Below are 16,264 nucleotides of genomic sequence, written 5' to 3'. Positions count from 1 at the left end.
TCCTATTGAGAGTGGTCTTGGGGCACCTTTGTTGAAGATGATTTGATCATATAAATGTGGGTTTATTTTTTGGACTCTGTTCAGTAACAGTGGTCCATGTGTCTGTCTTTATGCCAGTACCACACTGTTTTGATTACTGTAGCTTTGTAATATGTTTTGAAATCAGGAAATGCAAGTCCTCCAACTATGTCCATTTAATTGGAGCCTAGAAGTAGACTAGAAATGGATTAGAATAATCTCAGGGAGGTGCAGAAAGGCTGAATGACCCGCAGTGGTTTCTCGTGGCCTCTCCTCTCCTATTCTTTCTTTCCCATCAAGGGAGACGAGGAGATATGTTAGTGTCTTCTAACTATTGGTGGAGGCTTAGAAGCACACCACAGAACACCTAAATGTATGTAGTTGTATTGTTTCTACATTTTAAGTGTGTTTGGGCATCTTTTTGAAGCATGCAGAACCAACTCCCTTAATGATCAATTTTTAAATCCCTGATTCATGCATATGATTTTATTTTTTAAAAATCATATATTTTAATTTGAATATATTGAATTTGAACATATAAATATATATCTCCACACATAAATGTAAGAAATGATTTTCAGCCAGAAATCTTATAAGAAGTTGTTGGAAAGAGATATTTAAAGAGATTTTCGTATTGAATTGGTTATCCAACATTATTATTGTTGTTACTTTTTTCTCCCAGCACTAAAATGAATATGGAAGTAGAGAATATTTGAAAAGCGAGAATAAGAAAGGGGGAACAATAAATACTACCTTTCAAATACAACTGCAAACATTTGGTCTATACATGTTCTCTTTTTTTACCAGTTGATTTAAATTTTTTTATCATACTGTATATACCGTTTTGTGCCCTGCTTTGTTCTCTAACAGAAGTAGTTTTCATGTCATTATAAGCTTGGTTTTTAGAGGTTGCATCTTACTCCCTTGGGTGGATTATTATAATTAACTTAATCATTCCCTCCCTGTGGGCTATTTAGTTTGTTTCCAGTCACTTGAAATAATAGTTTGCAACTGGCAAGCTCTTTTGAAGAATGCATTAAATTGAATGTTATTTTGTAAAGTACATTCTCATTCAAGCTATTCTACTGTTTTTCTTTTCCTTAGAGTCATTTCTCCTTCTTTCTTCAAGAGTCTTCTGTCAAATAACAAAAATATTTTGGGATTTATTAAGTAATGTTATTAAGAAATGAAAGGTTATTATTGGTGGCCCTAGAATCTGGGTTCGAGGTGAAGAAGAAATCACTTGGCAAAATGAAAACTAGTAAAAGTTAAAACAAGTTGAGTCTCTCAGGGCTCAGAGGTGCCCAAAGTCATAGGATAAAGACTGCCTGTCTGCCCAAAACAGCATTTTGCTTGAAGATTTTGAGTACGTTGCAAAACATATTTTTTAATGGCAAAAGAAACACAGATACATTATGGGGCAGGATGCCTGATTTCCATGGATTTTTAAGATTGAACAAGGCTTCAAAAGAAATTTCACTTTTATAGGGGCTGCCTCAAAATATATCCTGCAATGTTCTAGATCAAGGGTTGGGCCAACTGATAAATTAGTCTTTTCAGACCACCAATTCTCTGCTACATCTTCTTTTTCATTTGGTTTTCTTCATCTTATTTTCTAGTCATTTAAAAATGTCAAACCATGCTTAGCTCAGAGGAGGGGCCATCTAGAAGGTCTGTTGTTTCTTCTGCCTCCTGGGGTTCTTTAGAGGCCACATTTGAGAAACACAAGATTAGCTGTTTCCAATTCTCCTCTGAAAATGAAGTATATCGTCTGGCAGAATGGAGTAGAACGTAGTGATAGAATTTTGACCCAGGCTGAATTACTGACAGTAATTTTGTGTTACTGTAACTCTGATTGTTGGAGTCAATAAGGAAAAGTAAAAAAAGGAAAGCTGAAGTAAAATTTTCGTTATTCACGGGAGATTGTGCTCTGTCTTTAAAATATGGATGCTATTTACGTAGGCTTAATGACTACATCATCTACATGGTATGTAAGGCAAAGCCCTGAAAGTTATCCCAGACTCATGTTCCTCACCTCAATCCCCCTTCATTACCAAAATCTGTAATTTTTATCTCCTATGGAATTCCACCCTCTTTCTCTCTCAGAACTCAATTCAAACTGGCCTTGTTACTGAGCTTTGTCTCACTAGGGCTCTGGTTTTCACTGCCCCTCCCCTAGGCCCAGCAAACCTGTGCCTCATTCCTGTTAGGATCTTTATCTCAGAATGTTTTTTAATGTAGTTCCCTTCAGCCAGTCCGTGAGGTTCCTTGTGTTCACTTCAGCAGGCTCTGTGGCATATATACCTTAGTATCTGCATGATGCTAGGAACCCAGAACATACTTAACCAAACATTGGTTGTGTGAATGGGTGAATAGCTCCACAGATGTTTTCAGCCGAGCAGGTAGCTAACCTATTCTGTTGGGTCCCACCTTGTCGAAGTTCTGAGCATTCGCATTCCCATTTTATTAATAACAGTCAGGTCTCAAGAGGAAGCTCACTGAGGCATCTTCTAAATTTTACAATGAAATCTGTTTAGAAAATCACCTCTGTTGGAAACTCGCCTCTCCTACAGGTAGAATTTTCTTAAGAAATTTAATTTGAATTAAATTCAAATTAAAGATGACTTATTGAATCAAGAACAATTTTCAGATGTTTTACTGTAAATAATCTTATTTGACATCCTCACAGATACTAGAAAAGGAAAAAGGCAGGCGGTGGGCAAGGGGTGATAGAAATTCCTCTCTATCTCTTGCTGATCAGCTGTATGCCTAGAAGCATAACAATTTAATTAGATATTCTTTGCGGTTTTATCTCTCTTATATAACCGTAGTTTTTATTCTTCTATGTATAAATGTTTAATCTCCCACTTTAACCCAGTGAGATGTTTGCTGCAGTATTCTGCAGTGATGAATCCCTGGGACGTGTCTTTCATGAAAACGATGGCTTATGCCGTGAATATTGAAAACCTTCATCCAGACAGATTCTGGCTGCCCCAGCTGCATGTTTAACGGTGTATCTTAAATAGAATCACGTTGGAGGTTTTCTTTTGGTTAAAATGTTTCTCTTTCTGAGCCTCATGCAGTTAAGAGTTAATGAAAAGAAAACAAAACTGTTAAAGACACTAAGGCCGTGTTAATACTATCAACGTGAAGACAATAAAGGAGGGTCAGAAGTGAAAAGTCAGTTTTCCTCTGCCCTGCTTCTAAGGTGCCCCCTACCCCAAACTCCCATGAGATCGCCTCTCCTGTGAGGTTCGGCTTTGCAGTTTTCTTGGTTATTACCATTCTGTGCCTGTATTCCTTGATATAAAACTTTAGAGGGCACGTTTTTCTTTGAAAGATGAAGAGAAATCTGCATTCTTAATAAATAGCTTCTCTCATTTCTCCCCCTCGTTGATCCCCCCCCCCGCACGCGCACAGCATTGCTAAAGCTTATACGTCACATTCTCCTCTCTGACTGTAATAACTATTCTAAAATAGAATATGTAAACATTTAATATTTATTTTGGTATGAACCTATAAGTGCTAATCTCTATAGAGCTGTTGTGTCCACAGTCATAGAGGAGGGTATATTATTCTGTTTTACGAAATCCCTGTGGCTTAAAGGAGAATGACATAAATGTCAATATCCAAGAGATTCTCTTAATTAATTTTTGCCTCTTCACTTAACTCCTCTGGGTATCTCTTAAAATGTTATTGCTGGTTCCTTTTCCTATGTTTAACACACAATTTTTTTTTTCCATTCAGTTTCCATTGGTGCTTGGGTCGCTATATTTGCTCGTTCTGCCATCTTGTACCAGCATGGTCAGACATGTTAAACATGAATTAGGAATTTAAAATCCTCAGCTTTGGGCTTACCCATATTTTTGGTGTTTGGCATAGAAATTGCTGAATGAAGCTGTTTCAAACAAAATACATCTTACATACCCTACCAGGATTGGAACTGTCAACTATTTTTTCCTTCTATATCAAGATTTTATAAAATACAACATAGCATTCATAGTCCTTAACCACTAAATAAGATATTCTGCTCAGAGGCTACCCTCAGGCTTGAAAAATTTTAAGAAGGAGCCTCTGCCCATTTTCAGCTGCAGCAGCAGTAACGTTGGTTGTCTTAGCATTTAAATTTTTTTTTTTTTCTTATTTTGGGTAAACCAAATTTGCTTTGGTTCAATTAGAACCGACTGCTGCCACCCTTTCCTTACAAGTCATGTAGTTTTTATTCCGCACAGCCTCCTGTTTGGATATGCCCTTGGCATGTGGAAATAATATGGGTCTGTCACTTAACAGTCACTGAGTTAGCATGGGAAGCGATACAGCCTAGCAGTGTGGCTGCTGTGGGTTTTCCTCACTGTTCTCCTAGGGAACACTAAAAGGGCAAAGAACTTTAAGGTCTTTGTCTCAAATGCTTGTCTAGTCCTTAATAGTCTCATCATGGTGTACAGGTAATGTACTTAAGTGAGCTCTGTGGAAGAAAGAGGCTTTGTGCACTCTACCTGTTGTAGATTTTATCATGAGCTTATAAATCTTCTGACATTGGTGTTCACTTGAATGCAAACAGAAGTTTAGGTGACAGAAGCTTCCCCCGCCCTTCTTAACAGCTGTTTAGCCTTCTTTATTTTTCTTAAAATTGCAGCATTTAGATAAATGTTCCATTAGTAATAGTGCTCAGTTACGTGGATACCTGTATAGTCCAGAAATTTCTCTTTTCTTGCACTAGAAACAAAGTGAGTTTTCTTCTTTTGTCTTATGTGTAATGAAAATGTACTAGCTTCTGAAACTGGGCAATTTTATCTTGAATTTGCTTCATATATTTGTACCCTTCTCCAAAGGTAATATTAACTGATCATTATATTGTACAGTTCCAGAAGGTTGGTTTTGCTGAAATAGATAACTTGTAGATGTGTATTTATAGACATTTCAGAAAGTGTCTTTGACTATATAGAATTCAGCAAGTCTACTTCGAGGCTTTATAGTGAGTTTTTAAAATACAGTGCTTTTAACTTTTGCAGTACAAACCTTAATACATTTTTAAAAATAGAAGCCTGATAAATGAGATGAATTTGATAAGAAAGCAGCACTTTCTCTTTTATTGGGGAATGCCTAAGGCCATAAAAACTTAGATCTTAATAGGAGGTGATTTAAAATTTTCTAATACTATTTTATTCTTAAATTATTTCAGTCATACTGTTTAATTTATTATCTCTAAAAGGAGGTATTAACTAGTAAGAAATTCTAGATTTTAAATTATCAACAACCTATCTGCCTAAATATGACAAAAAAAAAAGCTGAAAACCTTTTACACTTTGAGATTCATCAGACTTTTAAATATCAGAAAATAAATTTTTTACATAATTTTTAAGAACCCATAGTAGGATAGGATTCAGTCCAATTATGTTACTAGCATAAGATTTCCTAAAACATGACCCATCAGTCATTAATTAGAAAAATTATTGGTAACCTGGTGTGTATCAGGTACTATTCTAACACACGCTTTTAAAAATTACTGCCCTTAAATTATTCTGCTTTTAAAGTTAATTACCAAATCTTACATTTGTCGCTTTGAAAGGAGTTAATTACCTAAAGTGACAATATCTAAGCTATTGGGAGGATCCAATTCAATATTCAGGTAAGAAGTCCCCTAGCCATAGTGATGTTAAAGCCAGATAAAGTATGCATTGAATATGATCTGAACCCAGATCAGTAAAATGGTCTTCAACTATTTGGAAATACCTTTGTTACAAAGAATATTTGTAACAGTATTTTCAGTTCATGGGATTTTGCCTAAGTTCTGTTAGACCTGTATTATTTGGGACATCATTTTTCTTATAAAAAATTACTAAATTTTATAAACTACGAAATCTGTAATATCCTAGATAGTCACTAGAAACCTCCAGCTGCCTCGCTGATACCTTCTTCACTTGGATGTCCCTTACAGTTGTTCAAACTGAACATTTTGAAACCACTTCAGCCTTACTCTCACATCTGCTTCTTCTCTGGTCTTTTCTGTCAAATCACAAAGGTCAGAGCTGCCTTAAGTCTTAATTCTCTCTAACCCCCTCCCCCGCAGTTCTACAGGTGAGTATGGTCAGTTCTTCCTCCAAAATCTATCTCCATTCTGTTCACTTTTCTCTCTCTCCACTATCGTGGGTTGGGTTCAGGCTGCCACCTTCTTACCTGATTACCACAGTACTCCCTTGACTTTTCTCCCTGCTTTCCTTCTTGTAGGCCTGTCTCTGAGCTATTCTCCACACAGTGGACTTAAAGATTTCATCTCCATTTATTTAGAGTATGCACGTGAGCAGGGAGAGGCCCGGAGGGCAAGAGAGAGAATCTCCAGCAGACTTCCCACTGGGTACGGTGCAGTGTGGGGCTGATCCCAGGACCCTGAGATCATGACCTGAGCCGACATCAAGAGTCGGGTGCTCAATGGACTGAGCCACCCAGGGGTCCCTAACTTAGCTACTTTCTTAAAGGAAAGTAAATCATTCTGCTCCTTGCCCAGAACCCAGACATGATTTCCTTTTGTACTTAAGATAAAATTCAAAATCTTTTTCTTGGTGTTGCACAGTCTGGCATATGCTCCTCCCTGTCCCAGCCCTTCACTGGGTCAGCTCTTCTCCTCCTTCATATTTCAGCTTAAAATGCCACTTATTTATTTATTTATTTATGTATTTGACAGAGAGATCGCAAATAGGCAGAGAGGCAGGCAGAGAGAGAGAGAGGGGAAAGCAGGCTCCACACCGAGGAGAGGGCACATCGGGCTCGATCCCAGGACCCTGGGATCACGACCTGAGCCGAAGGCAGAGGCTTAACCCACTGAGCCACCCAGGCGCCCCTTAAAATGCCACTTTTGACGTAGGGTTTTTTGCGGAGCCTCGCTTTTTAGATATATTGCTCCTTGTCAGGTCAAGGAAGGCTCTCTTCGGCGGTGCACTGTATTATGCCTGTTCCTAACTCGCAGGGGGAGCTACCACCTGAAGATCTATGGAAGGAAGAGCGAATGGAAGGCCTGAGGCTGAGAGGATCGTGAATTCAGATCAAGCTGCCTTCAAAACCCCATGACACTCAACTTGCTAAAGCATTTGAACAAGGGAGTCTCTATACAGAGTGAAATAATTCAAAGATTTTTTTCATCATTGAGGCATCCTTGGCAGGAAGCAAATCTCCATTCTTCAAGTGATGGACTGTCATCCAGATTCCTAGACGGGTTTCAGAAATACTTGTGATGCCATTGGCTCGGCTCAGCAGCGAATTCATTAGGACTCAGTGACTGAAATACAGGGTGCCCCATACCTGGTTTCCTTTTGGCCAGGAAGCATCAGAGTCCAAAAAGCATTGATTTTAATGTCCGTGAGAATTGGCCCCAAATCTCAGCTCTTTCACGGACTGCCTGTCAACCTTGGGCAGACTATTTCTTGACTCCGAGCCAGTCTCCAACCTGATGGTCTGTGGTGGGGATTGAATGAAGTACTGATTATAAAGTCCCTGGCACAGAGCAAATGGCTCCAGTGATTCTGATCACTGTCTGCTTACATTGATCCTTCGGAAAAAGTTATCCAAGGAACTACCGAATTTTGAGACTGCTTTACCTGAACTTACAAACCATATAGTTAACATCTATGCAAACGTTTGAAAAGAAACAATTGATGAACACCTTGACCAAAATTCCTTCTTAGTTTCTCCTGTGAAAGTAGGAAGAAAAAAATGATTCTGTGTTTGAGGCAAAGATAAATGTTACAGAGGATATAGTTTCCTCTAGTTTTATTTGATCTTTATATTCTCTCTGAAGACACAGTCTGAAAGAATGTGGAAACTTCAAAAGCAGAATAGAAGCACTTGCACTGACACATGGAGACCTTTATGGCTTTCTGTTTACCCAGCGATTTTTTTCTTTTAAAGCCCTAGATAACAAAATTTAAGAATGGAATTGGGAGTCAGCCTTTCATATGGAAGCACCCGAAGTAGAATCTTTTATCAGAGTCATTTCACACAAATAAATGTTAGTTTGGCACAAGAGGGAGAGGAAACATGTTCTCATTTCACTTGTCTTGTCAGTGTTTTACATTTTAATCCTGTTACAGGCCTTGTATTAAAAACATGGTACACCCATCATCATACTCAGAGAGATTTTTATGCTCAAGCAGAGCCAATCCAGTAGATTTATATAGGCCTTCCCTGGCCTGCATGAAGCAATGGTGCATTTTTTCGTTTCCATAAAGAATTTTTTAGAAGCACCAAATACTGATAATTGTTTGTTTGTTTGTTTTTCTTTTCTCTAGGATTATGACAGTTTTTTTGAAGCAAAGGAAAGCAACACGGTCTATTCATTTTTAGGCCTGAAACCACGGTTGGCATCAAAGGTAGGGAAATCCTTTCTTGTTTTAAAATTATCTTTTTTGAATTGTCTCTAGGGGTTGAGATTGAAGGTGTTAAAGGAATGCATATGTAGTCTCCTAAATTTTTAAATTTTGCTTGTTCAAGTGCACGGTCAGGGAATACCTGGTGTAAAAACACACAAAGAAGTCCAGCTTTTTTCTCTCCAATTTTCAATTGTTGTATATTAGAGTTTAATTTTATCTATCATTTATTTTATTTATAATCTATATCCCCTTCTTCCCAGAAGAATTTAGGTAGTAAGTGCTTTCTATTTTAAAGTGCAAGTTTACATTATTTTACTTTTTTTTGAAATAGCAGAATCAAAGCCATATTTTAACGTTTTTTGCACATTTAACTCCTGTACTTTGGAAGGGAGATAGTCTGTAATAATAAATGGTCAACTTTGAAAAAAACACTAAAATTCCTAAACTAAATCAGAAAGCTTTTTGAAACTACTTTATTACATCATATGTCTTTGAAGGAACATAAAAGGCTCAAGTTTTTCTAGTATTAAGACCAGAAGTTATATATATTATTACAAGTTTGTGAAATATATAGATTCACTTCCAAAGTAAAAAATAGGGTTTCTTTATTAAATAAGGTAATATTTTATTTCCCCCTTTAAAAAATACCATTTTCTTCTGATTATGAAAGTATCCTCATTTAGGAAAGGTTCATTTAAGAAAATAAAAAAGTATAGAGTAGAGTAGAAAATAAAAATCACCTATTATCCCACCACCCAGAGATAAGCATGTTAACTTTTTTGGGTATATTTCCTTGCAGTCTTTTTATACAAACCAGTTGAGGTTTTGACTCTATTTCAAATTGAGACTGAATTCTAAAGTATCTATTTTTAACACTAAATTGAAATGAAAGTGCATTACTGGGTACTTTGATGTCTGTAAGCAATAGGTCTCTTGAGGCTTCCCAGGATCTGTACCATTTCTGGAACACCTATGGGAGGAAAGCAGAAATTATCAATAATATAAATTTTATACCAACACCCGCAGTTCATAGCCGATGTGAAATCTTGCTTTGTTTTTACATTACTAAGTCCCCAGATGGTTGTGGGTGGTTTCCATGCATATGTTTTAAACAGTGGCAAAACCCACACATATAATATTTAAAGGTTCTTAAAACTATTTTTATAAAGATGGAACATTGGAATACTTGTTAGGAAAATTATAGTGTTTTTACAACATATTTCATCCAAAAATATTAAACAATCCAGATTTATCTTCAAAGACCTGGAAAAAACACGGGTGGGAGTAATCTAAAGGATGCATAAATCTAGTGGACATCATTATCTCTGCAAAAAAAAAACCTTAAAAAAAAAAATACTGTGTGCCTGCCATCTTTGTTCTCATTTTTCCCTGAAGAGGCAGATTCCTTAGAGACGTTGAAGGCTGACTTTTCTACTCTTTAAAAATAGTTATTTTCATAAATTTCCCAGGAAGTCTATAATCTATAAGTATGCATTTTCACATGACCTGTGTTCACAGTATTAAAGTTGGTCTTCCAATGTCATTGACAACTGCTTGATTTCAGTCGACCATTCCAAAGGCATTAAAGGCCCTGGGCAACCCCACCCATTCAACCCACCACATTCCAGCCCCTCAGTCGGTCACATGAGCAGGAGCGCATGGAACCAGAGTGCAAGTCCATGGTGCAGTGTTTGTGCAGTCTTCTCTCGTGAATCATTCAGGGCCTTAAGGGTTAATGGCAACTCACACTTGGCATAGGAGAGAGATGAAAATATGTTTAAGAGCAATTCAGCTTTTACCCCTTTCTACTCACATATTTTTTTTACTGTGGTAGTAAAACACACTCAATCCACAATCCACACTCAAAGGCCTAGACAGAGCATTCATGGGTATAAAGTACTAAAAGACGGATGCCCCCTTTTCTCCTTTCCTTTCTCTCCCTCCCTCTCTGCAGTATATGTTCATAAACAATAGGGCTATCTATGTACTATATACCTATATGTCGAGGAACATATAAATCACCACTAGCATCTGTAATTGCTCTTACACAATGAGGAGAGAATAGAGAGATGGTAGGAAGAGAACGTTCACAAGCCCAACAGGCCCAGGTGTAAGGTAGACTCTGGGAAGTTCTTAGAAATGGACAGGGCAGAGAAAGGTGAGAGGTCACAAAATGGTGGCCTGTAGGACACACTGGGTCTGGATGCATCTGTCCTACACAGAACTTTGAAAAGAATTTAAATGTGTTGCTCATATTGAAAATACAGGTTTCTCACTTCTCTTCTTTCAAAAAATTGAAAGGACAGAAACCCTAGGAGAGCCCACGTCCCCTTTGGCTGGTTGGAGCCAGTAGAAGCCAACCCATCCTGGGTATCTACCTAAGAGAAAAGGAGGCCTTTTCACCAATAATTTTCAGGTAGAAAACCATCAGGTTTGTTGTTTAATTAGACCAAAAGCAGAGTCAGGAGTAGAAGTTTCTGCTTTGGGATCCCTGCCATTCAGAGGTGATACTCAAAATACGTAACAGCTAGTAAATTATCGTCAGTCAGTGCAGTCATTGGAAACAGGTGGGTTCCTTTCTCCTTTCATACTTGGCAGGTCAGGTGGGTATGATTGCAATCTATGCTGATCCTGAAACCTAGGATTTGCTCTCATCAATCACATGGGGGTGATTTCTTATGATTTCCAACATCTCCATGCCTGACATCATTAAAAATCATTGCCGGGGTGAATTTTCTTATCAACCCAATGCAACAAGTGACCTTTTTTTCTTTTTTTAAATAAATAGGCAGAACCTTAGAGAAGACAAGTGGAAGAAAACGGAGATGCATTTTGGAGCGCCCCTTGGTACTCAGCACACACCTGCTTACCTAATGCATCACTGTGACTAAAGCCACGTGCATCATCAGTAACTTTGCTTGCCACGGAAAAGGTGTTTTTAGAAGACATGGGTATAATGGGGTTGCATGAGTGCTTAGAACCAAATCAGGACTGTGGTGGTTTTTCCCTTATTTTCAAAATTGCCTGCAGTTGCCTCATTCACCTGGAGGTACTCTAACCTGTTAGAGGTGTGCTTCCTTAATGACTGAAAGATAAAGTGGGTGGCACCATTGGAGAGAAGATGTTGGATCTGCCCTAGGTTGTAGTTGATGCCAGTATTGCTCAGACCCGCCTCTCTTTAAGCAGCCTGGATCATATCCTTGAACTTAGTTTGCCAAGCTAGTAGATCTTTTGATCATAGAGGAACAAAGCAATGCTGGCTGACAAAGGGCTGCAGATTTTTGCTGCAAAAGTCACAACTGTCACTAGTCCTGGGCTTCGTGATAGCACCTTTAGATAAAGATGTTCTAGCCTCCTTTGGTAATGGACACTCTTATTTCCATAAGTCCTCCAAACTCCTACAGATGTTTCCAGAAATCACTGTCGCAACAATGTGTGATCAGGACCAAGTTACAGGGATAAAAATAGTTGGTATTTTGGAAAATACAGGCTTCTTCATCTCCGGCAAGGGAAAAGTTTTATTTAAATGTAAAAGAGAGCTTAGAAAAGATGTATTTTAGGAGGTGTCCTAATTAGATAGTAAATTTATAGGGAAATGATCTGACTCCTATCTGAAGGGATTTTCAGCTCTAGCAACTTCTTTATGCACAAGTAACATATTTTTAAATGCAGCTTCCCTAACTAACAGCTGCTTATTCTATTTTGTGAATGGATTATATTTTTTTTGAGAAAGGAGGATCTTGGCTAGATATATTTTGTGAGCCCTTAATGAGGCATACTAAAAGATACTAATATTGGGGTACAATTTCATTTTTTTTCCCTTGGTTGCTTTTCACCAGACCTTTAACTGCCTGTTACTATTTCTGGCCAATGTACAGTCCCAGATTTTTCAGGGTAATGTAGTTACGTATTCTCATTCCGTGTGTGGATACCAGTGAGCTTTCAGAGAAAGGGACTGTCAGAGAATAGCTCTGAATTGTACTGGGCATGTTGAATCTCTCTACTGCCTTCGGAATGGATGCTGAACATGTCTGCTTCCTTCAGGCAAAGGTTCCTTTTCTCCATCCTTGTCCCTGTTTATGGTCTTTGGAGTTATTGGTTGCCAAACATAAACAGTCTCGAATAGGATAAATTCTTAGAGGGTTGCCTAAAATATTCTGCTTTCCTCAGCATCGTGATGCTGGACCTGTCATTCAGATTCTGAGCAAGATGTAAGAAATTCAAAGTACATAAGAACGAAAGCCCCGTCACCTGTGTTCTCTCACCCTCCAACTAACTAAATGTGGACCACTCTAAAGGACTTGAATGCTGACGCGGAAACGCCAGCCCGAGATCTGCAGCCCAGGACCGCGACCTGGAGAAGAGCGAGCATGACCATAGATTCCGACTTGACTGGAATAAATACATGATCTACAATTTTCTCTCCAAGGAAAGCTGCTGTGAAATCATGGGTATTACTGCTTAGGTGGCATTAAAGAAGGTCACATTCCATCTGATAAATCCCAGGGACTATCCAGAAATCTTTTATTTTGAACTGGGTATTGTGTTTGAGTCCGTGTGTCTTCTGACAAGGCTTAGAATTTCGTTTGCAGATAACAACAGTTTTAAAAAGTTTAATGCCACAGTGGTCTAACTTCATTTAGTCTGTTCTTGCCAATGAGACCAAGAACCAACTTGGTAAGATCCAGGCCTTGCAAGTTAGATTCTGGGGTTGTGGGGTCAACAAGAGACTTGCTAGACAAAGACAGCTCCTCAGATCTATTTATCTTAAAACTTTTGCTTTACTGTGGTTTTGGCAGGACCCGAGTGGGTCTCCTACACAGACTAGTTGGATGGCATTGCTAAATTGCTACCGGTCGCACATCGTCTTCTCCTCACCTCATTATTTAATAATAATAATGATTATTTTTAAATCAGCATAGAAATAAGAGAGCCCAGCCCTGGCTGGTGCTGTACTTGTTCTGAGGGAGGTGGAAGCACCCTGCGTGGCCTTTGCCACAATACCCAGGCTCCGCCGGGCACTGCCCTCTGGGACCAGGTTGTTTTCAGAGAAGCTTGTCTCTTTCCTTGTACTGTTTTGCCAGCTGAATTCCAAACATGTAATGATTTCCTGTTCCCTTCTTTAACTAGCTGCCTTTAGATTTGAATATTCACACGCTTAAAAACCCTAGGAAAGAACTAGGTGGGAGTTGCAGACGTAGATGTAATATCAAAGGCATTTCAGAATTTTTATTTCCTGGAGTAGGCTCATTGGGACAAAGGAAATGTGCTGCTAAAAATAAAATTATGCCAGTTTAAAATTAGATAAAATACAGAGTGCCATCCTGCTAGGTATATGCAGACCAAAAGAAAATTTAGTTGGGGAAATACTGATTTTTTCCAAATTCCAGTGTTCTGTTAAAATCAAAGAGAAGAAAAGGAAAATTTTTTTTTCTCTGTCAGATTCTGATATATTTTAGATGTGTTTCTGTTTTATAGATTCCTTTAAATACCTAGCTGTTTTTGTATTACATGAATTTAAAAATGAACTAAACTTGTTTTTGTCTTCTGTTATTGAAAGGTACCAAAGCCTCTTTCTGTTTTTTTTTTTTTTTTTTTAATTTGATTTTGCTATATAGGGTTTTGCTTTATCTAGAAATACTTTTCATTTAACAGCATTTCTTAAGTGTCAGGGCCCTCTTTGATCTGCATAATTATTATTTTTAGATTTCAGTGTATATGCATTTGTCTTTAAGGGCCCTAGTAAAACCTCAGATTTTATATTCAGCATTAAAGAGAAATAAATTCCAGAAAACACATATTCTGAAAATGGAGTGTTTGTCCCCTGCCATTTCTTATACCTTTTCTAATGTCAGTTCTGTGTTTGTTTGAAACCTTCCTGTTCAATTGGGATGTTATACTTGTACTCCTGTTCCTGAATCTCATACCTGAATGCTGCAGATTTGTTGTAAAAATGTGGACAGAGCATTTGACCATTCGAGGAGACCAACATGACGTGGTCCTATGTGTATGTGTGATGGGAAGTGATCACAGAATCCTCTCAGTGACCAGGACCAAGGACGCATTAGATCTCTTGTTCCCTTGGTTGTTCCAGTAGATACAGTGCTTTCCTGAGTTCACTGAAGCCACAGGCTGGTGGATTTGTTCCCTTAATTGGGTGCAAAAAACCAAGTACAGTGTAGCTGCCACCCTTAAACAGCCAGGCCTCCCTTGAGGCAGCCCTCTCTGAAAGCGGGAGAAAACATTTCTGAAGGCAGAGTCTGAAGCTGATCTCATCACCGAACTATCTCAGACCTTAAGCACCGAGACAGAAGGAGGGTGAAGGAGGAGAGAAAAGAGAACAGACTAAGCTTGAAGGAAATGTGCCAGATCGTGAGGCCAAATAAGCCAGGTCATTACTGCCCACTTATACCCCAGATTTTCAGTGTTCCTAGTTCTTCTAGAAGTGCGGGTCATCCTTTCAGTCAGCATGTGTTGAGCCCCTGGACTGGAGTGGGTACTGTCTGAGCAGGGCAGGAGTCTCCACCGTGAAGGAGAACTCAGTCAAGGGCGGCCATTACTGCCGAGTGATGAACAATAGGGTCGAGGTCACCTCCTGGCACTCCGTTCGTCATGAAATGTTCTGTGTAATCTCCTTCGCTTGTTACAGCCCTTCCAGGTTTTAAGATTATTTCTTGCAATGGAATATATACACGTACATACACACACTAAAATATAAAGAGAACAAGCGCCTGTGTGCCTGCCACCAGCTCAGTGCCTTTCCTTTGAGGCGCTGTGTGCTCTTCTCGGGCCCTCTCCCATCCCCGTTTGAGAGTGGGAGCCCCTCTCCTGAAGTCTGCAGATCATAGCCTTTCTCCCCTTTACCGTTTTACCTCCTTTATCCTCTGTACCTTTAAGTAATAATAAATGGCATTGAACTGTATTCTTCTGTCACTTTACGTTCTTTGCAATTGGGCGCTATCATTTTGGAACAGGTATCCTGGTTTCTTTTCACTGCTAGGTACTACTTCATTGTATGACTGTATCACAGTTTTTCCCTTCTTCTGATGCTGGATATTGAACTGCATCTTCCTTTGAAACAGAAAAAGGCAGTGTTGCTATGAACTTTCTTTTATATGACTTCTGGTGCACATAGCCAAGACTGGATGTATACCTTGAATAGAATTGCTGTGTGGTACAGTAAAGCACATTATCAATAGATATGTTCTCCAAATTGTTCTCCAAAGTCATGGTACCAGCTCACACTTCACTGGTATCCTAGAATTTTCAGTACTCTAGATCCTGCCCACATTCGGGATCATTGGAATCAAGTTTTTGCCAAGCCAAAAAATACAACATTGCGGTTTCATTTTGCACATATTTGATTACTAATAGGTTGAATGTGTTTTATTATGGTAATTCCTAAGTAGGAATTTGGAAATTCTTCTTTGCGTCTTCTACCTTTTTTCCTATGGTATTCCGTTTTTTAATTATCAATTTGTAAAAGTTCTTTACAACTTACCTTTTATCAGTTAATGCTTATTTAACTATTTAAAGAGAAATTATATTTAGAGTAGAAAAATCTTCTGAAGCAATTACCAGAAGTATGACAAGCATGTGAAGCTTTCTTCTATTTGGAGAAAATAAAGTTAAGTGCATATATTGTGTGTTTTTATTGTGTGCTAATTTTCAGCTTGTGCGCATATTCGCCCAGAGAAGCCCCTCTGTGCTCTAGCCGGGTTCTTTCTTTGAAGCTTATCGTAAGGTTCATCAATTCTAGTTATTTGGCAGGAAATTAATATCATTTGGTTTTCTGCTACAAAATTTTATTGAAAGGAAATCTTTATATATGCACATTTCCTTAGTTTACCAAAATGTAAGATTACACTAGGCCAAAATGATAC

The 16,264-nt window shown here is 38.4% G+C and overlaps 1 protein-coding gene across 1 annotated transcript in view; it reads left to right on the top strand.

The window, feature by feature from the left end:
• The window catches only part of SH3BGRL2 (SH3 domain binding glutamate rich protein like 2), a 61,214-nt gene extending 45,194 nt beyond the window's left edge, over nucleotides 1-16,020 (top strand). The window contains exons 3-4 of the mRNA XM_044246803.1: nucleotides 8,301-8,381; nucleotides 11,170-16,020. Coding sequence (XP_044102738.1) covers nucleotides 8,301-8,381; nucleotides 11,170-11,181 — 93 coding nt within the window. The 3' untranslated portion in view covers nucleotides 11,182-16,020. The remainder of the gene's footprint in view (nucleotides 1-8,300; nucleotides 8,382-11,169) is intronic.
• The last annotated feature ends 244 nt before the right edge of the window (nucleotides 16,021-16,264 follow it).

This window comes from Neovison vison, chromosome 1, assembly GCF_020171115.1.
Source record: "Neovison vison isolate M4711 chromosome 1, ASM_NN_V1, whole genome shotgun sequence".
NCBI lineage: Eukaryota > Metazoa > Chordata > Mammalia > Carnivora > Mustelidae > Neogale > Neogale vison.
This window is presented reverse-complemented; position numbering and strand designations above follow the sequence as displayed.